Source organism: Apus apus, chromosome 15 (assembly GCF_020740795.1).
Source record: "Apus apus isolate bApuApu2 chromosome 15, bApuApu2.pri.cur, whole genome shotgun sequence".
Lineage (NCBI taxonomy): Eukaryota > Metazoa > Chordata > Aves > Apodiformes > Apodidae > Apus > Apus apus.
This window is the reverse complement of record NC_067296.1, coordinates 287190-310370: the sequence shown is the minus strand read 5'-3', so window position 1 is coordinate 310370 and position 23181 is coordinate 287190. Positions and strand designations below refer to the sequence as shown.

Genomic DNA, 23181 nt, shown 5'->3' with positions numbered 1-23181 from the left:
CTGTTTTTGAGATTTAACAAACACATTCAAATGAACCTATCCAGCAGTGGAAATGTTGCTGGCCCAGCCTGGCCAGCCTGATAGGCAGACACAGAGCCCTGCTCCTTGCTCCCCTCCAGACAGGCAGGCCCCAGACTCCCTGCTGTCTTCTCTACTTACACCAGTGCTTGCTGTTCTGCTCCAAAGCAACAGAACCAGACATCAGGTTGGTGCAAAGAGCCAACAAACCCAAAACGCATCTTTCATCAAAACTGGGACCACTCCTTACAAACAATTTGTCCAATTGGAAATTGCAAAGTGGGTGCAAAGAGCAAGAAGACAAGGAGAGCACAGGCAAAGTGCTGTACAAAACATCTTAAGGGTGTTACAGAAAAGGACACATGGAAAAAAGATTTAGTAACAAAACATTCACCAAACCTCCCCTGTGAGCCCATGGACAATATGGAGCACATTTAAAATGGATAAACCAAGACACCAGAGCAGTGGTGTGCAGAGCCCTCGAGGAAAGGGAGGACACGCACCAGGCAGGGAGGGCTTTTGGCAGCTCATTCCTGTGGTAAGTGCCTGATTATCTGGAAACACCTCAGCACATTCCTTCTTCCCAGAATGCTCTGTGCCATTTCACTGAGTCCTCCTTGGCTATCACAGATACCACCACTTCTGGGGTTACTTCTGGGGACACTGGACATCCCAAAGAGAGAGGGCAGCTTCACTGGACCATGAGCTTATGCTAAATAACTAAGAAACTATTCGTACAGATGTTTTCTGTGGGCAAGATTCTCATTGAGATTTATTTTTAACTATAAAAGACTAACAAACAGCATTATCTTTTTAGACAAATTTCTGAAGGAGTCTAACAGCTGAGAAAGTAACAAGTGGTAGAACTAAGTCTTTGTGTAGCTCTGAACAAGCACCACAGGTTTTCTTATAGCCTTATAGCCTGTGGGAAATGAGGAGAAAGAAGATTATTACCAATGAAAATACACAAGATTTCCAGTTACAGCAAAACAGAGGATGCAGGTCATGTGGAAATCTGACCTTTTATCTCATGATCTCCTGCTGGCTCTCTTCTTCAAGGCCTGGGTAACTACTGTCCAGTAACTCTACTTTCTGTTACCAAACTGTTAACTTTCTTTTCCACCAGGCTACAAAGAGTGTCAGTGGGATACACAAAAGGCTTTTTACAAAATAGGAGGAGTAAGATAACTCAGTATTAGTGGTATGATGTGGGAAACATTTTGCTATGGCCTAGAGTCCTCCTCCACAAGACATCATTGCAATAAATCATAGTAAGCAACAGAAGCACCCAACACCATTTTGAAAGTTGTGGTACCATGGCTGTAATGCAAGCCCTGGAAGAGCAGAACTTCTCCATCCACAGCCTGGCTTCAGGCTGTCAGAAGCTGCCATGACCAGTCAGGTGGGCCTACACTCCTTGCTCAGAAGGCATCAAATCAAAGCAGCAAAGGCTTCAAGTGTAAACAACAGATGCTTGTCCAAAGAGGGTGTCACCTCCAGCCCAGGAGGATGGAAGGGACCAGGAATGTGGAGGTCAGCTGAGGACAGAATAAGGAGATCCTGCAGAAGAGCTAGGAGAAAAACCAAGGTGTCCAAAGTAGCTGCATGATTATTCGAACTCCTCCAATAATTCTGGTCTCCTCACAAAGTCAGGAATCCTCCTGGGTTTTCCACATCTGCTTCTACAGCAGAAAGAGGAGTTGTCTTCAGAAACTGACTTTAGGAAGCTGGCAAGGTTGGACAAGATGTGGAGAAAGAGTTACTTCCAAAGTTTTTTGTTTCTGAGTATCTTGCTTAGTCCACTTGCACGCCCTCAGGTAGCTCTACCACCACAGGGGCACAGTCATCAGGCTCTGCCTCGAAGTCCCATTTAAATTTCTTTGTTAGGTGAGCCTTGAATTTTTCAGCCTTTTTCCTTAGGGTCCCATCAACAGCAGAACTGCACGTGTAGGAGAAAAACACCTAAAAGAACAGAGCAGAGGTCAGTAAGGACCCAGCCACGGCACAAGATGTGCATCTATTTCCTGCAAAGACATCATTAACAGGATACACCAGGAATTTTCAGGTTAAGCCACTGGTAAGGGATCTAATACCCTAGAAACCACTCCAGCTTTGGAGCTACCTAACCAAAGACTACATTTCTCCCCTCCTCCCACAGCCAAGATAGACATCCTGCCTCCACTCCACTGAGTCTGCCTGAGGAATATTTGCACTGAGGCAATAACTTCTGTTTCAAGCAGAAGTACATACATAATGAAATACATACTGTGGAAATACTCTTCAGTGTCAGAAAAGAAAAATATCTGAACAGAAGTTAAAAAAAAGAGGAGGACTATCAGTTTCCATTTGCCACAAAGCCAGTGTTATCAGGTAACTCCTTTTTCATGGTTGGATGGACCAGGAGATCCCCCAAAGTATCACCAACACCTTAGGATACAGAAGAAACTTTGTAAAGAGACTTTGAAGGGAAGAAAAGAATGGGCTCTCTGTGTAAATAATACAGTTATCCCCAGCTCAACCCTTCCCCTGAGTGCAGGGCACTGAAATGTGGACTAACTTCTTGAGCGAGTCCAGAGAAGGGTGACAAAAATGATCAGAGGGCTGGAGCACCTCCTCTGTGAAGACAGGCTGAAGAAGTTGGGGTTGTTCAGCCAAGAGGGAGAAGAGTAGGCTCCCTGGTGACCTTATAGCAACTTTCTGAAGGGGGCCTACAAGAAAGCTGGGGCAGGACTTTTTGCATGGGCATGTGGCGAGTGGACAAGGGGCAACATGAAGAGGGGAGATTTAGATCAGATAGTAGGAGGAAATTATTTATTATGAGCATAGTGAGACACTGGAACAGGTTGCCCAGGTATGTCATGGAAACCCCATCCCTGTAAGTGTTCAAGGCCAGGCTGGATGGGGCTTGGAGCAACCTGATCTAGTGGGAGGTGTCCCTGCCCATGCAGGGGGTTGGATCTAGATGATTTTTAAGGTCCCTTCCAAACCAAACCATTCTATGATTCTCTGAGTCTCTAAGGGTGGCTCTTCTCCATCATCCAAATACACACAAATCTATTAACTTTTTATAAATTCACAGCTTCTGCTAGAATTGTAATTTTGACAGTTATGGCACCTCGTATGAATAAACAGGACATTTAGCCTCAGAGCCCATTTCTCATCAGCCACTTTCTGAACCTCTTCTAAACTCATGATTCGGAATTCATTTCCATAGAAAGAAACTTCTATTTCAAAGGCAAAAAACCCAAAAGATTGGGGGATGGGAGTGAGGGGAAAGCCCTCTGAGGAAAAAGCAGCTACTGACAGCTGGATAAAACACTGACAATGAGCAGCAAAGTTCACTGCTTTGTTTATGATCATTTGCCTTTTCCTTGTTTATTCTACCGTGAAACTGCCTCTTTATAACAGAACTCCCTTACATAGCAAGACTGCTATTGACAAAATAAAATAAAAAAAGATTAAAAGATTATACTTCCCACTTCTCCTCAGTGAATTGCACATTAAATTAGTGATTTCATCAATATTTTTTTTCTTTTTAAACACTGTTAAGGCTGCATATTCAGTGGAAGTTATGCTGTACTCTTCTTGCCTTAGATCAAAACTCCAAAAATAAAGTAGCTATATTAAAAGCTGAGGAATACACCCCACAGATAATACACCCCACACATTTTGCACTGCTTCTGATCCACCTGCCCACACTCAGGGAAGACAGATAACTTTGGCTGCTGTGTACGTAAAGCAACTGGGTAAGGCAGTCCCAGAGGTTCCCTGGCACTATTTCAGTGAAATCCCTCAGGAGCAGAGGAACAGGGAACTTTTGGCAAAGAGAAGCTCAGTTCAAATTTATTCTTTGCTACTAAGACTGCAGGTCCTGATCTCTTCACTCCTGTGACCAGGGACAGGACTGGGGGAAATGGCAGGAAGCTGAATCAGGGGAGGTTAAGGTTGGATATCAAGAAAAAGTTTTTCACCAAGGAGGTCAAGCACTGGAACAAGCTCCCCAGGGCAGTGGTCACAGCACCAAGCCTGCCTGAGTTCAAGAAGCCTTTGGATGATGCTCTCAGGCATATGGGGTGATTCTTGGGATGCCCTACACAGGGACAGGAGTTGGACTTGATAATCCTGATGGGTTCTTTCCAACTCAGCATGTTCTATGATCCAGTGATTCTGCTGACTCCAGCTACAGCTTAACCGTGATGGCTCAGGCCAGCACAGCCACCCAAAGGCATCAGCTTCTGCACGTTCAGTAAAAAGCACAAACTGATGAAATCTGAGGATGAACAATACTCAGGTAAAGAAAAAAGGAAAGATAACCAGCAAGACAGGCTGCTTCCAAAATTCCCATCAGATGGAAAGAATGGCTGGTTGGTGTATTCTTCGTGCTGCAAATAGAGCTAGGCTTCCCAGTTCTGTAGTGGGATGGAAAAAAACACATGGGTAGGGACACCTCCCACTAGACCAGATTGCTCCAAGCCCCATCCACTCTGGCTCTGAATACTTCCAGGGATGAGGCAGCCACAGCTTCTCTGGGCAACCTGGGCCAGTGTCTCACCACCCTCACAGTAGAAGGCTTTCTTCCTAAGATCTCATCTCAGTCTCCCCTCTTCGAGCTTGAAACTGTTTCCCCCCATCCTATCACTCCCTGCCCTTGTCCAAAGTCCCTCCCCAGCTTTCCTGGAGCCCCTCCAGGCACTGGAAGGTGCTCTAATGTCTCCCTGGAGCCTTCTCTTCTCCAGGCTGAACACCCCAACTCTCTCAGCCTGTCTCCATAGGGGAGGAGGGGCTCATGTTCTCCAGCCTCTTCCAGATCATCTTTGTGGCCCTCCCCTTGATTCACTCCAACAGCTCCATGTTCTTCTTGTGTTGGGACTTCTGTGAATCCAAAAAAACTTTCACATTCCAAAAAAAGTAAAGAATGTAACTTGATTAAAGCAATGCTTCCCACAACATTTTTCCGAGCAAATTAAAAACAAACACCTCTCCCCCTCAATCTACAGCAAAACCTTGCAGTTACAAGTAGAGAAATGCAACTACTCCCTGGAAAGGAGAAGGCATTACCAATCCCCATCAAGCACCTGCAATAGAACTTACTACTCTTTCTGCTGGGATTAGGTTTTCATTGCTGAGCTTCACCAGCATAGCTGGGCTTCCTTTTTTTTTTTTTTTAACCAAGTTTTGATCAGTCTGGTTGCTGAGCTGGTAGCATGGTTACAGTTAGTGGGAGTAACTGTTTTTACTGGTGCTGAATTACAGATCTGCCCATGCCTGTGTTGGTAGAAGCAGCATTTTCTGCATTTTGAACTAACCAAAAAATTTCCTCTGGATAACAACATGATTATAGAAAATATTCAGCTTTGTTTAAGGCTAACAGGAATGGAAAAGCTTCTTAAATACTATTGATGCCCAAAACTCAATACTATTTCACTGCATTCTCTGTATACAAAGCTCATCAAACTGACCAAAAGGCAGCAGCAGCAGCAGTTTTTTAAGTCAAAGTTTTATCCAGCTTTATGTAGTTTAATGCCTTTAATTTGTTCTTCAGAAAAAGTGTGCTGATGTAGTCTGGTCACATTGGCCACTCCTGAACTCTCCAGCTATGCCCAAGTAGCTGGTGACTTCCAGCATTACTTGCAAGGAAAACAAAGACCATGCAGTCCCCGTTCTCTGTTGCAGCCATTAGGCTTCATTAGCTTTTCCTCTCATCACCTCACTTGGCTGCCCTCTCTGCTTGCACACTAACTCCATCTTCTACTGCACGAGACTCTTCTAGGCATAGCCGAGTAGATAAAACCCTGAGATGACAAGCAAATGGCATTGTTTTGTAAAAAACATGGAGAAAAGTAAAGGAAAATATGCATGTGCTTACATAGGGTCATTATCTCCCATGCAGCTCAACTGTAGCTTAATGCCTTTTGCAGCTTCTCCCTGAATTTGCTCCGATGCCCTGTATGTCCTCTCCTCCCATTCCCATTTTTTAAGAAATACCTTCAAACCTACCTGTAATGTGCTGGTTAAAAAGTTGTCCTGGGAGACAATGTCCACAAAAAAATCAGCTGGTATTTCACTGAGCTGGTGATACAGCACAGAAATGAGATTGATGTAAAGGTCTTGATATCTCCCTATGGCATCTTCAGATCGACACAGGATGTTTAAGAGTCTTTTCCAGTGCTCAAAGGCATCATACACATTCCCGATCAGGAAGCAGATGAAAGCAAACTGCAACTCAGCTGCACGTGTTCAGGAAAACAAAACAAAGCACATATAAGACTAGAAACATATCCAAGGTACGTGTCCTCACAAAAACTCTGTAAATGATTGCATAAAACTCTGGCTTTGCCCTCTGCACATACATTCTGCCCTTCCAGTGATTCTGCTAAAAGCAATCAATACTCCAAACACTATTTCCTAATGCTCTACTCTTCAGTTGGAGAAAAAGCAAAGCATAATTAGGCAGGTCCACCTGCAACTAATTATCATATTCAGAGAGTGACTTTACCAGCTCTCAGAGCACACAGCCACCATGACTGCCAGGGTCACCAGTGTTCTCAAAACAGCACTCACTCAAGAAGCCAGACATGGCTGTTATCCTGCAAGTATTCCCCTCTGCCTGTGCCCAGGTTTCCAGAGCCACATGGGAGTGCAAATGCCACTGTCCTTAAACACAAGGGCTGTGGGAACACTGGGAGAGATGAGCACTACGTTGTACAAAAAACACTATATGTTTTTTCCTTGTTGAATTAAGCGCCAGGGTTCATCTCACCGACACACTTAGTATCAGCTATTTTGCCAGAATGATGACATCACCATTTCTTAAGGTAATTAACTTTCTGTATATCCTCCAGTTGTCTTTGATAATTTTGATAAAAAATAAATTGTATAATGTTAATATAGAAAAAACAGAAGAAGGGAAAAACAAAGGCTTATTCCAAACCTCAGCTGCCTGGAGGTTCCAGCTCAGCTAGATTCCCAATCCCTCCCTCATCCTACCACAAAACAAAACCACCTGTCAGGACCTCCACCGTTTTGGTATTTATTCCTATCACAAGTTATCAAAACAGACTGGCAAGTCCTGGAGACCTTGCCACCTGCCCGAGAGCCCCAGCCCTGACTGTGCATATCTCCTGCAGCAGGGCTGGCAAACCCCAAACCTGCCACCGAGTCCAGGGCATTGCAGAGCAGAGCGCCCACTGATCCAGCCGGGTGGGGACCAGCTGCTGCTGGGGACCTGCCACCACCTCAGCACCCACGCAGGAAGAAGAATATAAACGTTACGATGCTCAGCCCCACTCAGAGCTCCCAGGACTTCCTAAGCTCTGTCCTCAGAGCTTCACTTGACGCCGATGTTGCCAGGCAGGTGCCTCCTTTGCACAAGACGCAGCTCACAGCCACCGGCAACTGCTGCTTTCGATTCACTCTGAGGCAATTTGGATTCCAAGGGCAGCACCCAGGAGTGAGAAAGGCAAATGTTGGCGGGTGGCAGCTCCAGGCACCGAGCAGCACAGCCCGCACACCACTGCAACAGGCCCTATAGCTGCTAAAACCCACTCCAAACTTCTGGAACACAATGACAAGAAATGCATTAGGGCGCAGGGAACAGCGCGGGTTTCATCCCGGGGCTCTCCTTTTACACAGCAATTATGGCTTTATTCTTCCAAAGAACCCGAGGGCTCCGGCGGGACATTCGTGGTACTCACCCAGCAGACCCAGGGGCTGGCTGGCGTACCGCTGGTTGATCACCTTCTCCAGAGCGTAGCTCAGGTCCAGGCTGTGCCTGGTGATCTCCTCCGGAGTGGCACCCTCAGGGTACATCTGCTTCGGCAGCTCCGTGAACCTGATCTCGGTGCCGGCTTTCGGCTCCATGAGCGGCAGCCGCGCCAGCCCTTCGGCGTAGCTGCGGCACTCGGCGTGCACGGGCGGCAGGTGCTGCTCCGCCCGGTCCCGGCTGTGCCGCCCGGCCACCACCGGCAGCACCTCCGAGAAGGCGCAGATCTGCCCGCTCTCCGGCTGCAGCTCCTTCACGGCCGCTTCACTGATGAAGCTGGTGAGGGACACCCACTTCTTCAGGGTCTCGTAGGGGTAGGGCCCGAGGAAAGGGTCCATCTCCCGCAGGTTCTCTCGGAAGGCCTCGGCCTGCCCCGCGGCGGGCGGCGCCGGCCCCAGCGCCTCGCTGGCCGCGTCCCAGCGCAGCACCCGCACCTCCCGCCGCTGCAGGCTGAGGAAGAGGCCGGTACGCGGGCCGGTCTCCCGGCCGCCGCCCGCCCGCCCCGCGCTGCAGTGCAGGAAGTGCAGGCCCGGCGGGATCATCTTGACGCCGCGGAACTGCGGCCCCACGGCCCAGCTGCTGTAGTCGATGCCGAACTCGGTGCCCTCGGGCACTCCCAGCACCACGACCGCGGCGCCCTCGAAAAAGAGCTGCCTGGCCAGCTCGGGCTCCAGCCGCGGGCCCGCCATGGCCGGCCCGGCGCGCTCCGCCCCGCGGGTCCGGGCGGCGCGCGGGTCCGGGCGGCGCGCGGGTCCGGGCGGCGCGCGGGTCCGGGCGGCGCGCGGGTCCGGGCGGCGCGCGGGTCCGGGCGGCGCGCGGGTCCGGGCGGCGCGCGGGTCCGGGCGGATTCACCGCGTCTCGGGGCTGGGGCCCGCACCGCAGCGGCCGCGCCCCCTGCCCCAGCGGGTCCTTGGCTGCCAAGAGCGCAGCCCCTGCAGCTGCTCCCCTTTGTCCTCCGGGCCCGCCGCCGCAGACGCGGCTCCGCTCAGACCCGGCGTCCCCCAGAGATGGTCTCGGTGCCCTGACCCGGCGGGCCGCAGCTGTTCCCCTGGGCCCCCAGTGCTTCCAGGGCTGGGACCCTGGGAGGGACCAGCCCTCAGGACCTATACGTGCTGGAATTGGTGTCGAAACTGCTTTGTAACCCCTAAACAAAGTCTCGTTTGCATCCCGAAAGGCTTGTCTGGGAGGATGGAGCCCGCCCAGGGCCTGCATGTGGCCTGAGGCTGCGGGAACTGCGCTTGAGGTAAGGATGGAGGGGCAGAGGGGGCAGGTCCACGCCAGCTGCTCAGGCTTATGGTTCAATCACTCTTGCTTATGCTTGCGAAACAAGGAAACTAGGCCTATCAAGCAGGGGGCTGCAATGGTGGGCTTGGGGAGCCTCACTGATACCAGCTCTACCCTGTTGGCCCAGCGCTGGATGCAGGACTGGGGATTTTCTTTTACCTATCTCTAAACTTTTCTTCTCCTTCTCTCTCTCTCTCTCTCTGCCTTCCTAACATCATTAAGTAACAAAAGGCCTAACCACGATTTCTTCTCAGGTTGTGCAGCTTAAACATGTATTGTGCTCTTGTGATCTAAATGTGAGCCTTTATGATTGTGCAGCGTAAGATAATTGAAGTATCCATATTTCTTCTATAGTTTTAATTAAACCTAATATTCAAATACAGACCTTGAGTGTCATTTCACCTTAATCTGACCAAAAGGTATCAGACAGTCAAGCATTTCCTTAGATTGTGACATTTTAATCGCTCTCCCTGGAAGGGCCAGGTCTGAGACTCAGGTTGGATCCAGTGACACCTGGGATCCTCTCTGTGAAGGAGTTTAGAAAGCACGGGGGTCCAATCTGAATCTCCCTGGGCTGCCCTACCTGGCTCGTGACAGAGCCCTGCAGCGGGACAGGCTGTGGGACGATGCCCTCGCAGCACAGCATCCTCCCTCTCAGGAGCACAGGCAGACTCCTCAGGGACAGCTGCCACCTCCTGCCTTTTGAGCATCCTCACAACCACCTTTGCTGCCCAAATGTGTGCCCAAGGGTTGGTGGCTGCAGCACGATGCCGTTCCCAGCTCCACCACCTGTGATACCCACTCTGGCAGCATCTTTGCCTGGGACAAGGCAGAGTCCAGCATTTCCATGTGCAGACCCTGGGTGCTTGGGCTTCCCTTCTGTTCTCCATCCTCCTGGTAGGAAAGAGTCTACTGAGGCTCCAAGCTGATTTAGCATCAAACACATTTATTTCACTTTTACTGAATACAAGAACAGTGAGCACACACGCATACACCACCAAGCACTGAAAAGGAATATGACTGAAGGGGGGAGAGGGAGAACAAGGAAAGAGAAAGGGAGAGTTAGTGAAGGAACAACAGAGCATCGCAGTTGGTTGGTAAGGTGCTTCTCAAATAAAAATAAATATTATTATTACAGTTGTTATTACTCGTGCAATTGCAGGCCAGGTTTGGAATGGATTTGTGGGATCAGGTAAAAACAGGCACTCGTGTCTCCCACCCCTTTCCACAGAAAGGTCCCTGGAAGAAAACAAGCAGTGATCAACTATCTGAAATGGAGCGAGGTGATGGGCAGGCTGGGGGAGCTCAGCCCACCACAGGGCCTCGGTTGTCACTGAGCAGCAGAAACCCACGCCTCACCAGGCAAACAAGCAGTCAGCTTTTTTCTTTCCTTTTTATTTATTTTTTTTTTTATTAAAGGTTTTTAAACACTGCCACATGCTGCTGAAGCCAGGGACTAGATCTGCTCACTCCAAATGTAACTCACCTCAGTCCAAGCACATAACAAGTCTAACTCTGTAAGGCCACTAATTTTAACAGTAACCTTCAATTTCGTCAAAAGCAAGTATCTAGTTTCACAGTAGCCTCAGGTGCCAAAGCCAGGTGGGCTCCTCTGAGGATGAAACACACTTGTTGATGAACACTGGCACTGTGTATGGACCACAGGTCCTCTGCCCCCCTGCCTATCTGAAAGGGAGGTGGATTGAAAAAAGAAAAGAGAGGAAAGCAGCCTCTTTGCAACTGCCTTAACGCTTTTTTGTTTGGGAGTTGGCTCTCTAAAGATAGCTGAAGGTGCTGGGGTGGAAGCTGGGAAGACCCTGATGACCTGGCAGCACTTGTGCCAGCCAGCAGCTCGATCTACTTCTCATGCAGCCTGTGCTCGTGCCTTTCATGCTTGCAGGAGAAACCTCTCTGGCAGACAAGAACAGACTTCACAGGGACATACTAGCAAGCAACTGGTGAAGTAAAGCTGCCAGGTTTCTCCTAGGATAGCAAAGGCTGTGAGCAGAGTCTGCCCATTATGTCCTCACAGCACAGGCTCTCCTACCTGCTGGCATCCTCCCAGCCATTGCATGACCTGACAAAACACACCTATTTCTGTGCACAGTCTGTGTGACGGGTGGGAGACTAAAGGCAAAATGGTGCAGAATCATGGGCCCTTCTGTTTCTGCAGAAGCTAGAGACAATTTCAAGAAGGAAAGCTGTTTATTTCCTTTCCTTTCTGATTCTGGTTCCAAGTCTACCCTAACTGCCTGGTTCACAGTGTATGAGGCCCTGGGGTTGGCCCACGATCCCCTTCCAAAGGCAGCTGTAGAGGAAGCCTGTGTCTCAAGGCTGAGCTGGGGGAAGGCAGCTCCACTGACATCTCCTCAACATGTACCTTCTTATGCAGAGGGCCTGGACTCTCTTGTCCAACCTGGGATGTTGGGGGTGCTCTGCATTGCTGGGGACAGCACAATCTCTCCATTGCCCATCCCTGGGTAGGCCACGGGAAGGACTGCCACCACCTGCCATTGCTGTACTTGGGCAGCCCTTGCCATCACACCCTGCGCAACAGGGAGAAAGGGCAGAAACAACCCCTCTGCCTTGAACCCTAATACAAAGCTTGAGTAACTTAATCACTGGGATCCAGAAACAAAGCAAAACCACCCAACCACTGGCACAGCTTTGTGGGCTGGAGGAGAGCGCTCAGCTCCAGACCTTGTTCCCAGCTGACTCCTGTAGCTCTGGGTGGCAGCTGGAGAGACAATCCTGCCGCCAGCTGCCAGAGCCACAACCTCAACCGCCTTCTCTGCCCCTCCAAATCCAACCACCAACCACGGCAGATCAGCTGGCAGGACCTTTCCTGTCCTTTGCCCCTCTCCCCCTTCCCCTCCAAAACAGCAGGAGCTGAAACCTTCCCTGTTCTCTTCTTGCAGGACTGAGAGTCCCACATATGATCTAAGAGTCTCAAAATACACCAACCACAATCAATCAAAGAGTTAATAATTTTCAAATGTTGTCATAGTATTTACCAGCACTGTTGAATCATTTCAGTATTGTTCCCTCCCTCCCCCCTCATTAGATATAATAATATACATAATTTAAATGCACATCCATATGAAACCCCTACAGGCTGCTTTTTTATAAATGAGAAACCATATACATATCTTTTTGTTGTTGTTGTTTGAAATTAAATCCATTCTTAAATACCTTCAGAGGACAAGAAGTTGAACAAGTGCACAGAGTAGAAGATAAGGAACAGAAGGGAGAAGTTAACAGAACCCAAAAAAAGATGCAAAAACCCAGCATGGAATGAGGAGAAGGGCAAAACCACACTTGTGAACTGGAAAATAACTCTAAGGTAATAAATTCACTGTTTTTCTCTCTTCCTTCCAGAGGAGGGGAATGGTTTTGCTTCTGCTTGTGGTTTGTTGTTTCAGTTTGCTTATTCCTTGCTTTGTTGCAAAGCAGTTTTCCTTTCCATTCAGTGTGCAACAAATGAACTCATGATTGTGTATCCTTTAATGTAACATGCAAGATGGTGGCTTATTGTATTGTTAACAATATTATTGTTGTTATTATTTTTTTAAATCTTATTTGATCTCCAATCCAGTAAATTCTTCAATTTATCTGCAAAGAGGGTTGGCTTTGTTTGTTGGTGGTGTTGTTTGCTATTCATTTCCAGCATATAGCAGCAGTGCATGGATGCATTTTATTTCCTGTTTATATATATATATATGTATGTATGTGTATATATATATATATATAATATACATATTTGCTATTCCTTTTTTAAAATTTTTGTCTCTTGCCATGAATGCTGCAGCCAGGATGTCTATGTCTTGCTGACAAATCCAGCATGAAGGCTCCTTCTCTGCTGTTTTCCACGTTTGAATCCAGATGCCAACTTCCATGAACATGTTGGTCAAGATTCCTGTACAAGACAGATGGAAATGACCAGTCAGGAGGTGCTGATCCCTTCAACTATAAAAGGGCACTAATTTGTATGAGGGCACTGGAACAATCTGCAAACACCTGAGGCCACAGTTTGCATTTAATTACCAGGACCTCTGATTAATTAGCAGGAACTCTTAAATCACTGGACTGCTGTTGATACATGGGGGAGCTGAGAATTGGTCACTGCTTCTGTCCTTCAAGCCATTCAATTAAAATTGGGTGGCTCCCTAAGTCATGCAGAAGTGTCTGGGTTTACTTGTTTGTACTGTGAAATAGAAGGTAAGATTAGGCAGATGCAACAGCTTCTTCTAACCTTCCAAGCTGCAACGGAGCCGGTTGCTTTTCCGAGCTTAAAGGCTGCCAAAAAAAATTTTCATATGATAATGAAACATAAAATCAGATTTCAAAGGAGGCCTATAAAAATGCACCTGCAGCCTGGCTGGCGACAGAGCTCCTCATCCATTTTTCAGCAGTGCAGCTGCCTTCAAAAGCTCCCCCTCTCCCTTCCACCACGTTCCTCTGTGCCTCGGCTGCTCAAAGAGGTCTGCTGGGCTGTGCCACCACCAAAGAGCTGCAGCAACCCAGGGAGGGGGAGCAGTGGGGTACGAGGAGGGGGCTTACAGTGGGGCAGGACTCCTCAGAGACAGCTTTGTCCTGACGAAAAATATCTGGGGCTCGGACCAATTTGTGACATCTGCAGTTAGGTGCAAACCTTGTATGCAGGGCCTGGACCTGTGTGTGTATGAAAAGACAACCTGGGATCTGAAAGCTGGCTAATATTTAAGGACCATCTTCTCCAGGCCCAAGAGCGATACATCCCAACTAAGAGAAAGTCAGGTAACAACACCAGGAGGCTAGTGTGGATGAGCAAGAAGCTTCTAGAAAAGCTCAAACTTCAGAAGGAAGCATCCAGAGGGTGGAAGCTTGGACAGGTACCCTGGGAAGATCACACAGAGGCTGTCCAAGCAGCCAAGGATCAGGGATCAGGTCAGGAGAGCCAAATCCCAGATGGAATTAAATCTTGCCAGGGATGTAAACAGCAATAAGAAAAGCTTCTGTAAGTATGTTGGGGATAAAAGGACAACCAAGGAAAGTGTAGGCCCTCTTCTGAAGGAAATGGGAGACCTGGCTATGCAAGACATTGAGAAGGCTGAGGTTGTCAAGGAATTTTTTTCATCAGTCTTCTCTGGCAAGTGCTCCAGGCTCATTGCAAAGGCCACAGCAGGTGACAGCAGGGACTGGGAGAACAAAGCACCCCCCACTGTAGGAGAAGAACAGGTCCATGACCATCTAAAGAAGCTGAAGGTGCACAAGTCTGTGGGACTTGATGGGGTCCATCCATGGGTCCTGAGGCAGCTGGTGGATGCAGTTGCTGAGCCTCTCTCCATTTTATCTGAGAGGTCATGGGGGCCTGGAGAGGTTCCTGCTGATTGGAAACAAGGTCCCACAGCCCCTCTTTTTAAAAAGGCGGAAAATAAAGACCTGGGGAACTACAGGCTGGTCAGTCTCACCTCTGTGCCTGGCAAGATCATGCAACAATCCTCCTGGAACATCTGCTAAGGCACATGGAAAATAAGGAGGTGACTGGTGACAGCCACCACAGCTTCACTAAGGGCAAATCATGCCTGACCAATTGGGTGGCCTTCTGTGACAAGGCTACAGAGATGGTGGATAATGGCAGAGCAACTGACATCATCTACCTGGATTGGTGCAAAGCATTTGACACTGTCCCACATGACATCCTGGTCTGCAAACTGACAAGTCGTGGGTTTGACAGATGGGCCACTTGGTGGAGAAGTAATTGGCTGGATGGCCCCACCCAGAGAGTTGTGGTCAATGGCTCAGTGTCCTGGTGAAGGCAAGTGATGAGTGGTGTTCCTCAGGGGTCAGTACTGGGACCAGTGCTGGACCAGTCTCTTCGTTGGAGACATGGACACTGGGATTGAGTGTCTCCTCAGCAAGTTTGCTGCCAATACCAATTGTGTGGAGTAGTTGACACCCTAGAGGGAAGGGATGCCATCCAGAGGGACCTTGACAGGCTGGAGAAGTGGGCTCATGCCAACCTCAGGAAGTTCAACGAGGCCAAGTGCAAGATCCTGCACCTGGGTTGGTACAACCCCAGGCACAAATCCAGGCTGTGGGGAGAATGGCTGGAGAGCAGTCCTGAGGAGGAGGACTTGGGGTGGGAGGAGACGACAAGCTGGACATGAGCCACCGGTGTGTGCTGGAGCCCAGAGGGGCAACTGTGTCCTGGGCTGCATCAAAAGAAGTGTGGCCAGCAGGGCCAGGAGGGGATTATGCTCCTCTGCTCTGCTTTGCTCTGCTCTGGTGAGACTCCACCTGGAGTGCTGTGCACAGCTCTGGAGCCCTCAGCACAGGAGCTGTTGGAGAGGGTCCACAGAAGGGATACAAAGATGATCCAAGGGCTGGAGCAGCTCTGCTCTGGAGACAGGCTGGGAGAGTTGGGGTGTTCAGCCTGGAGAAGAGAAGGCTCCAGGGAGACCTTAGAGCACCTTCCAGTGCCTGAAGGGGCTCCAGGAAAGCTGGGGAGGGACTTTTCACCAGAGAGGGTAGTGATAGGACAAGGGGTAATGGTTTTAAACTGAAAGAGGGGAGATTTAGGCTGGACACCTGGAAGAATTTCTTCACCATGAGGGTAAATAAGGTGCTGGAACAGGTTGCCCAGGGAGGTTGTGGAAGCTCCATCCCTGGTGGTGTTCAAGGCCAGTTTGGATGAGGCTTGTGCAGCCTGTGCTAGTGTGAGGGGTTGGAACCTCATGATCTTTAAGATCCCTTCCAACCTTCACCATTCTATGGGACTAAGGAAACTTCTGGTTTTGTGGATACTGGTCTGATACTTCGGACTGACTTTGCAGGACTTGTAGTCAAGTTTCAGCCCATCCATCTCTTTCCCTCCCTGCTGTGGGGACAAGCAGGTCCTGTATTCTTTACATGCAAATGACTGTGACCCCTCTGCTGAGAAGGTCAGCGAGGTGACATCTGCAGCATTGCTTTTGCTAGCACAGCACTGGCTTTCTTACCACAACCAGGTGGCCATGCCCAGAGCAACCATCAGAGTGAACTGCTGGCTGAGAGCTGCCACACAGTGCCAAGGAGCAGCAACACCTGCCAGCACCTGCAGCTGGTGGGGATCAGAGACACTTGCCCAGTTACATCCACCCCTTCTGCAGCACAGAGAAATCAGGTCTGGTCACTTCTCCACCTACCTGAGGTTTCTTGTCTCTTTCCTCTGGAGAAGGTTCTGTTTCTCTGTATACCACAGCTTTGGTTACCAGCATATCGGGATGCTGTAGTTTTGCCTCTTTGATTGCTAAAGCCAGTGCCTAGAAAGCAGAAGGATGAAAGAATTTGTTGTCACTTCTCTGAAATCTGGTGGATTGCTCTCAACCAGACAGAACCAGCAGACAGAAAGCAGCTGTCCATCAGCCACCATCCCAGAGGACACAGATACAGAGTTTCCAAGCTGAACCCTAGCCTAGCAGAAGAGGCTGGAGCTCACCACTGACCAGGGATTTGCACACCACTGGGATGCCTCATGCACTGCCTTTCTCCTGCTTTTTTTTTCTGTGGATATGAACTATGTCCCAGGCTCCCTCCTGAAACCCAAGCAAAGCAACAGCAGCAACTCTCTATGCAGCAAAACTCTAGAAAAATCTATTATAATAATATAATTAGATTTATTCTAGTAACTCTAAAAAATCCTAAAATTTATGTTCTGAGCTTTAAAAATATTTTAGTTCTTTAATTTTTATTTTTAAGCAAAAAATCCCAAAGGTTTAGGCCACAGGAAAAGGAGCCTGCAGCCTCCATCATAAAAGTTTGACACTTTTTGTTCCTCTATCATGGAAGCAGATGTAAAACACCATCATCTGGAGTGAGACTATGCAGGAAAAAAGATGAATAACCTGGGTCACGTGGAGTTTTTCAACACATAAAGGGGAACTGGAAATGTGTTTTAAGAAAAAAATGTGATTCCATCACTGAGCCTTGTGCTGGATGTAACCTTTACTGCTGCTTCACTGCTGCAACGAGCACTGATGGCAGCTGGGCTGGGACTTTACATGGGAGCCCCTGCACTCTGTGGGTTCCTGTTCTGCCAGACAGAGGTCAGTTTTCAGCAAGAAGGAGTAAACAGGTATGAGCCAGAACTAGAAGCATGTGGTACTGCAGACAGCGGCAGCCAGAGCCCGGGCATCCTGCTCCTACCTGGTCCTGGTCCACGTCTTCATCCCCTGTGATAATGATGCGCTTCTCTATCCGGGTCTCTGAAAACCCTCCTTTCACAGTCTGCACGACAAGAAGGAACACACTCACCCACAGCTGTCCCACCAACCAGCTCCTGGCACTCGTAGCTCTGCCCACTGGATGAGGGACAATGCACCGTCACTTCAGGAACTCCCCCTACAGTCAGCATAGCTCCCATCACCCCTGACTCAATGCAGTGGCTAGAACCAGCAAGGCACAGCTGGCCATGGGCAGGGAGGAAAGCTGGCAGGTACTGAGCACTCCTCCTTCCTGCTCAGGTACCTCACTGAGCTTCTGCTTTCATTTATGTGCACATAATTTGGATGAGGTTTTCTGATGCAGCCTCATCTCCCTCCATTTCCTACCACCACTCCCCTTTGCCTGAGCCACTCCAGCTCCAATAAACCCAGTACACTACAGATGACACAAGGGAAGATGCTTCTGTACTGATGCTCTGGGCTTCTTGGGCCAGAGGGACCTGGGATGTGGCTCTAGATACATCTGGGAACACCCAACCCACACTCACATGCACATGGCTGGCAGCCTAATTTGGAGTCTCTTCCCCCATCTGGCTTCAGGTCAGCAACACCACATGCTGCTCTTCCTTCTCTCCCCAAAGACTTCCTGCCCTCCCAGTTTAACAACAAGTAGCCACGGGCACAACACAGTTCACAGTCCTCACTCGTGGCAGGCAGGTGATGAACACCTAATGCCTGCAGTCCCCTGTTGTCATTCTTGGCTGGACGGGACAGGGCTGAAGTGGGCACAGCATGGAGCACTGTGCTGGCTCACCAGGGACAGCACACACCTCTTAATCTTTTAAGGAGGAAAGGGGCATTTTGTACACCACCAACCACAACATAAATCCACCCATCATCAAATTCCAATGACTTCCATCAGGAACCTCCTCTCTGTCCCCTTCAGAGCTGCTCTTACCTTGGTAACGTGGGTAGTGGTGGAAGTCGAGAGGGTTTCTGCAGTGGCACTGAAGATGCTGGTGAGCATTTCTTTCCCAGCAGAGCTGCTGGTGATCTGCGGGACAGAGCAGTGGTGTCAGCAGGGCCACCACAGGTGAGCCCCCAGAGTCCCAGAGAGCTAGGACCTTCCCACCAGGATGCACCTAGTCAGCCAAGCATGGGAAGGGAGAGAGTGGCAAGGGAAGAAAAGACGCTGCCCTGGGCTCCCAGCTCCCGAGGTTTTTGGGGGGGCTAGGGAGAGGTTTCCACAGCTACCCCAAGCCCAGAGCTGCAGGAAAGGGCCTCTGCAGCAGGGAGATGATTTTGTGGCTGTGTTTCACTCTTCCCCATCCATTCTTAGGACCATTTAAGTGCAGAGCTCTCAGGCTACATCTACCACTGCCTGTGCTACTTTGCATGGTGAGGCTGGCACAGTCAGTGCCCAGCCATGCTGTGCTGGACATGTTCTCCTGCTGCACCAAGTGATGAGCCTGAGGCAGCACGGGGTGTTTGGCCATGCTTGACTCCATCAAAATGAGGCAACTGAGAAGGGAAACACTTCACACATGAAGGCCTGCTGCTGGACAGGGATGTTGATGGCCATCACCTACACTGGGAGTCAGCAGACTCTGAGTGTGACCTTGGGTGGCCAGGCAGGACACCCAGAGCTAAAGGTATCTCAAGTCCACCATGAAACTTCACTAGGGACTGCGCTGTTTTTCAGGAATTATCCTCCTCCAGCAGATGCTCAAGGTGTGTGTCTGACACAGGAGAAAGGCAATGGGTAGGGGGTCCCCTGCCATCTCGCTCCCCAACCTTCTGAGCATCCTTCTGCTCTTGCCAGTACCAAGCCAAGGGTGCTAGTGCTGGGAACACAGGAGGGGACCCTGTAGGACCACCCCAGCCCACAGATTGCATCCCTTCCTCCACCCCTCCCCACCCCTCAGCCTGGCCAGTAGGACCACGTCCTCCCCCTCACCGGTGAGAGGGAGCGAAGGTCTGTGGTGGGAATGGCCCCTTTCCCAGCCTTGGTGCTGTGATCCTGAAAGAAGAGCAGATGGGTGCATTGGCTCAGATGCAACACGGGGACAAACATGGCAGGTCACTCTCCACAGACACCCCCGATGGGGCAGGGACCCGCCCCCAGAGCAGCTGGCCCTGGTCGCCCTTGCTGGCTCAGAGGGACAGCGGGGGACAGTGGCTCCCCCAGCTGCGAAGGGGCTAGCCCTGCTTACTGAGGTCACCTGTGCTGTCTCTGCAGTGCCAGTGTGAGCTGTGGCTGTAGCATCCCTGCTGCCCGGGCTGCCTCCATCAACCTGCCAGGACAAAGGAGACCAGGTCAGCCTGGAGATGCCAGGGAGGAGTGACACTGGCAGGGACAGTGCAGCCAGAAGAAGGCAGTGATGGTCATGATGCCACAGACATGTGCAGTGCAGTGTGTATGGTGGCTGTCCCCCTCTGGAGTCACCCAGCCCTCCCAGCAGCATGGCAGAGATGGCCAGAGGTGCACACAGAGTGTTTCTGGTGGGCTTTTGTTTGATGTGTTGGGGACATCAGCAAGACAAGGGTAAACAGAGGCTCTGACCACCCCACTCAGCCACTGGCTCTCGCAGTGCTGCTGCTGGGAACAGGTTTTTGCTGGACTGAGGCTCAGCAGAGCTGTCAGGGCCACACAAGGAAAGAGCCACCACATCACCTGGACCGTGCCTGTGGTGCCAACCTGGTGGGGAGTGGAGCCATCTGCTTCAGGTTTCTTCGTGCCTGGCCCCAACCTGACGGTCACAGCATCCGTTTTGGTCACAGCATCTGTTTTCAGGGCTGATGACTGCAGAAAAAATACAGTAAGTCAGGCTTTGGGACACGATGCAAACAGTCCTGAGTGCTCCTTGTACATCACCCCCAGGAGCAGAGTGTCCTTGCTCTGCTCCTCTGAAATACACCACACACATATGACGTCCTGCAAGTGTCATGCTCACCCCCACCTGGGCAAAGAGCAGAGGTGAGGCTGCTGCCCTGGGCAGATGGCCACCATGCAAAGTGTCCTGTGGAACTGACATGGCCCAAATCAGACCTGGTGCTCTGTCCCTGGGGTTTCCAGGGATTTTTTGGATGGATTTACAGAAACCATGGGTTAGGTCAAACTGTTCTTCAAAAGGTGGGTGAAACCCACCAAATCCATTTCACTTATGCCCTGGCAGCAGGTTTATGATCTGCACCAGCTCCCATGGAGACAGGTGTCCAGCACTCCCCAGTACAGGAAACTGGAGCTGTGCAGGGCTCCTACTCAGGCTCCTGCCCAGGGGATGCTGAGCACTGGCTCAGTGAGCCAAAGGCCTCCCCTGCCCAGTGCTGGCCACTGGGCACTGCAGAGCTGATCACCCACGCCCATGGCCCTGCTGTGACCCTGGAGCCCACAGCATCCACACAAGGGTTTCCAGGCTGGCTCAGAGAAAGCTCCCTCTAACTCTGCTGCTTTTTCCTGGCTCCAGGTCTGGACTCACCCTGGCAGGTCCAGGCAGCATTTGGGACCTACCTGTCAGGGCTGGAGGGCTGCCCCAGAACTCATGGGGCAGGAGATGGCCCTGGCAGAGGCAAAGATATGTGTTGTCTACACTGGCACTGGCTCTGCTGTCCTCTCTTCATGGTGTGCACTCAGCTGCCACACACCCCTCACATGCATTTTCCTTAGCCCAGTCATAATCCCTCCCGGCGTATGAGTGACCCTCTATGAGCTTCAGAGTGGCTCCCACCAGCTGCCCCGTGCATCCCCCCTGGCCTCACATACCCAGAAAAGTTAGTCGGCAGCATGTTTCTCTTGGCTACACAAACCCATCACTGACTTCATGCAAAACACAAGGACAGACCCATCGATTAGTGACACAGCCCTTCCCAGCTGCTGACATGCTGTATGGTACAAGAGACAGGGTAGCAGCCAGAGGCAGGGGATTAAGAGATGACAGTGACTTCTTCTGGTTAGCAGATGCACAACACACACAACAGAGCCATGCAACACAGATGGCAGCATGCCTTGGGGGAGACCACCTACACCAGACAGGAACCTGGGGATGTTTGAAAGCTAGCATGCTCTTCCATACCCACATGGGAGTGCACACCAGTGAGGCAGTATCAGGCACCAGAACAAGGAACATGGAGACATGGTGGCACTGAGACAGTCTCGGTGGAATGGTGTCCCTGTGTACCTCTAGCTGGGAGACATCTGGGCTGGGCTGGGAGACCTTCTCCCCGCCCTTGACATCTTCTTCCAATCCAGCAACTACTTTGCCAGTATGCTGGAAGGAAACCAGGCCTTCATCTTCCGTTTCACTCTTGTCCTTGTCCAGCTCAGGCAGGCTCCGGGAGATGTCCTCAAAGGCTGTGCCATGGAAGTCACCAATCACTGTGAAGTCTACCTCTGCTTCCAGGCTGGAGGTTGAACTGACTGTGATGCTGGAGCATTTGCGTTCGATAGCCAGGTGGTTGTCCTTCAGAAAGACCGAGTCCTTCTCCTGGTCCTGCTCCTCGTCGCCGGTGTCACTCTCGGGAGCCCTGTGCCGAGGTGGCTTAGATTTCTCCTCAGCTCCCTCCCTCAAGCCTGCTCTCTGAATGAGACACAATGGCGGAGAGAGATGGAGACGGTGAGAACCACCTGGCACAGCAGTGCTGGCTGTGCCCACGAGGGACAGGGAAGAGAAAGAAGACTGCAGCAAACATTGCAGAGTAGAGTCAAACACAACTCAAGCATGGAGACTGAAACCTTTCTGACAGCAGCGACTTTGCAGGGTGGGGTGGGGGGAGGAGAGTTATTTGATCTGATTTTGCCGAGTCTATTGGTAATTAATCATTGCAAAAAAAAAAAGAGTCAGTCATACAGAGAAGCTTGACCAGCTTGGAGGCACATCTGTGCACCCAGTGGAAGCAGATGTATGCAAAACAACAGGTCTGTTAAGAGACATTCAGAAACAGCTCAGACACCAGTGCTACCACATGGCAGTAAGGTTTGGCACCCACAAACCAAACAAAGAAAGGGGAAGAGAGAAGAGTTTAAAGAAAAGGGCCCCATCAGCTACGCATGGTGAGGGAGAAGCGAAGGAGTGTGCCAATTCCACTGAACACCCACATGGGCCCTGTGCAGATTTGCCCCAGGGAGAGGAGGCCCAGCCCTGCTGGAGCACTCCCTGCACCAGAGGGATCTGCCCCACCAACACCACACTCACCCTCCAGAGGCCTCACGCAGCTGAGGGTGAGTCTTAGGGATGACTTGGTTGAGTGTTTGGTCAGTGTAATTGACAGCACAACCAGAGCCAAGGGATGACCTCCCTCCGTTAGCTCTGCTCCAGACATGGGCATACCTCTCAACTCTGCCATCAGAGGGTACATTTCCCCTCGCCACACTTTGCCATGAAGCCATGGAAAATCTAGACCCATTGCTGGACTCTGTATCTAACTGGAGGCTGTTCTTGCTTAGGAACAGCTCTAAGACAGCTGATGACAGAGGAGACCCACCTCCTGGGGCCTCGTCCAAGGGTTTACAGCCAGAGCAATCCCGCAGTGGGCCAGGCTGTGCCAGTACAACCTTCCCTTGGCACTGCTGGGAGGTTGAGAGGTATAAGAAACAGGGTGTCAAACAAACTCAAGAGGAACATGCCTGCAGACATGGCGCTGTGTGTGTGTGTATGTATAAATACATACATAACAGCTCTGCAATGGGGGAGGAGCTGGAAGCACACAGCCTTCTGCTGCTCAAGGGGAGCTTTCATACTACAGTAAGAAGCAGTTAGGAAAACAGCACTGAGACCTGGAAGACCACTGGACCAGCACTCTTTAAATTCTCTTCTTTCAGGATGGATTTTACTGATGGGTCAGCTAAATCCTTTTCTTCCCCACTTGGTTCCTGAGATTTGCTCTGGATTAGAGAAAATGGTTAGTTTTAAGGAAATTAACTCAACAGGAGCTGAT

The 23181-nt window shown here is 50.3% G+C and overlaps 2 protein-coding genes across 21 annotated transcripts in view; both read right to left on the bottom strand.

The window, feature by feature from the left end:
* Positions 1-761: 761 nt before the first annotated feature.
* AAR2 (AAR2 splicing factor) lies at positions 762-8498 on the bottom strand. The gene is made up of 3 exons (XM_051633255.1): positions 7713-8498; positions 6016-6245; positions 762-1980 (listed from the first exon to the last, which is right to left on the bottom strand). Exons 1-3 carry the CDS (start codon positions 8467-8469, stop codon positions 1813-1815), a joined length of 1155 nt encoding a protein of 384 aa, XP_051489215.1. The 5' UTR covers positions 8470-8498; the 3' UTR covers positions 762-1812.
* Positions 8499-12117: 3619 nt separating this feature from the next.
* EPB41L1 (erythrocyte membrane protein band 4.1 like 1) overlaps positions 12118-23181 on the bottom strand; it is a 65901-nt gene continuing 54837 nt past the window's right edge. For 9 of the 20 annotated variants that reach the window (XM_051632863.1, XM_051632858.1, XM_051632857.1 and 6 more), the window contains 9 exons: positions 23021-23128; positions 21426-21824; positions 19922-20050; positions 19461-19541; positions 19205-19267; positions 18206-18301; positions 17231-17311; positions 16231-16347; positions 12118-12980 (listed from right to left, as the gene is read on the bottom strand). In XM_051632863.1, coding sequence (XP_051488823.1) covers positions 12972-12980; positions 16231-16347; positions 17231-17311; positions 18206-18301; positions 19205-19267; positions 19461-19541; positions 19922-20050; positions 21426-21824; positions 23021-23128 — 1083 coding nt within the window. In that variant the 3' untranslated portion in view covers positions 12118-12971. The remainder of the gene's footprint in view (positions 12981-16230; positions 16348-17230; positions 17312-18205; positions 18302-19204; positions 19268-19460; positions 19542-19921; positions 20051-21425; positions 21825-23020; positions 23129-23181) is intronic. The other 11 variants (XM_051632871.1, XM_051632874.1, XM_051632875.1 and 8 more) reach the window with 7 other exon arrangements.

Bases quoted from the DNA above. Each gene is read 5' to 3' on its own strand.
- AAR2 (XM_051633255.1), bottom strand. From the start codon at position 8,469: ATGGCGGGCCCGCGGCTGGAGCCCGAGCTGGCCAGGCAGCTCTTTTTC. The intron at 6,246-7,712 runs GTGAGTACCACG...GAACACGTGCAG, and splicing joins CCAGCCCCTGGGTCTGCTGG to CTGAGTTGCAGTTTGCTTTC. The intron at 1,981-6,015 runs GTAGGTTTGAAG...CTGTTCTTTTAG, and splicing joins TTTTAACCAGCACATTACAG to GTGTTTTTCTCCTACACGTG.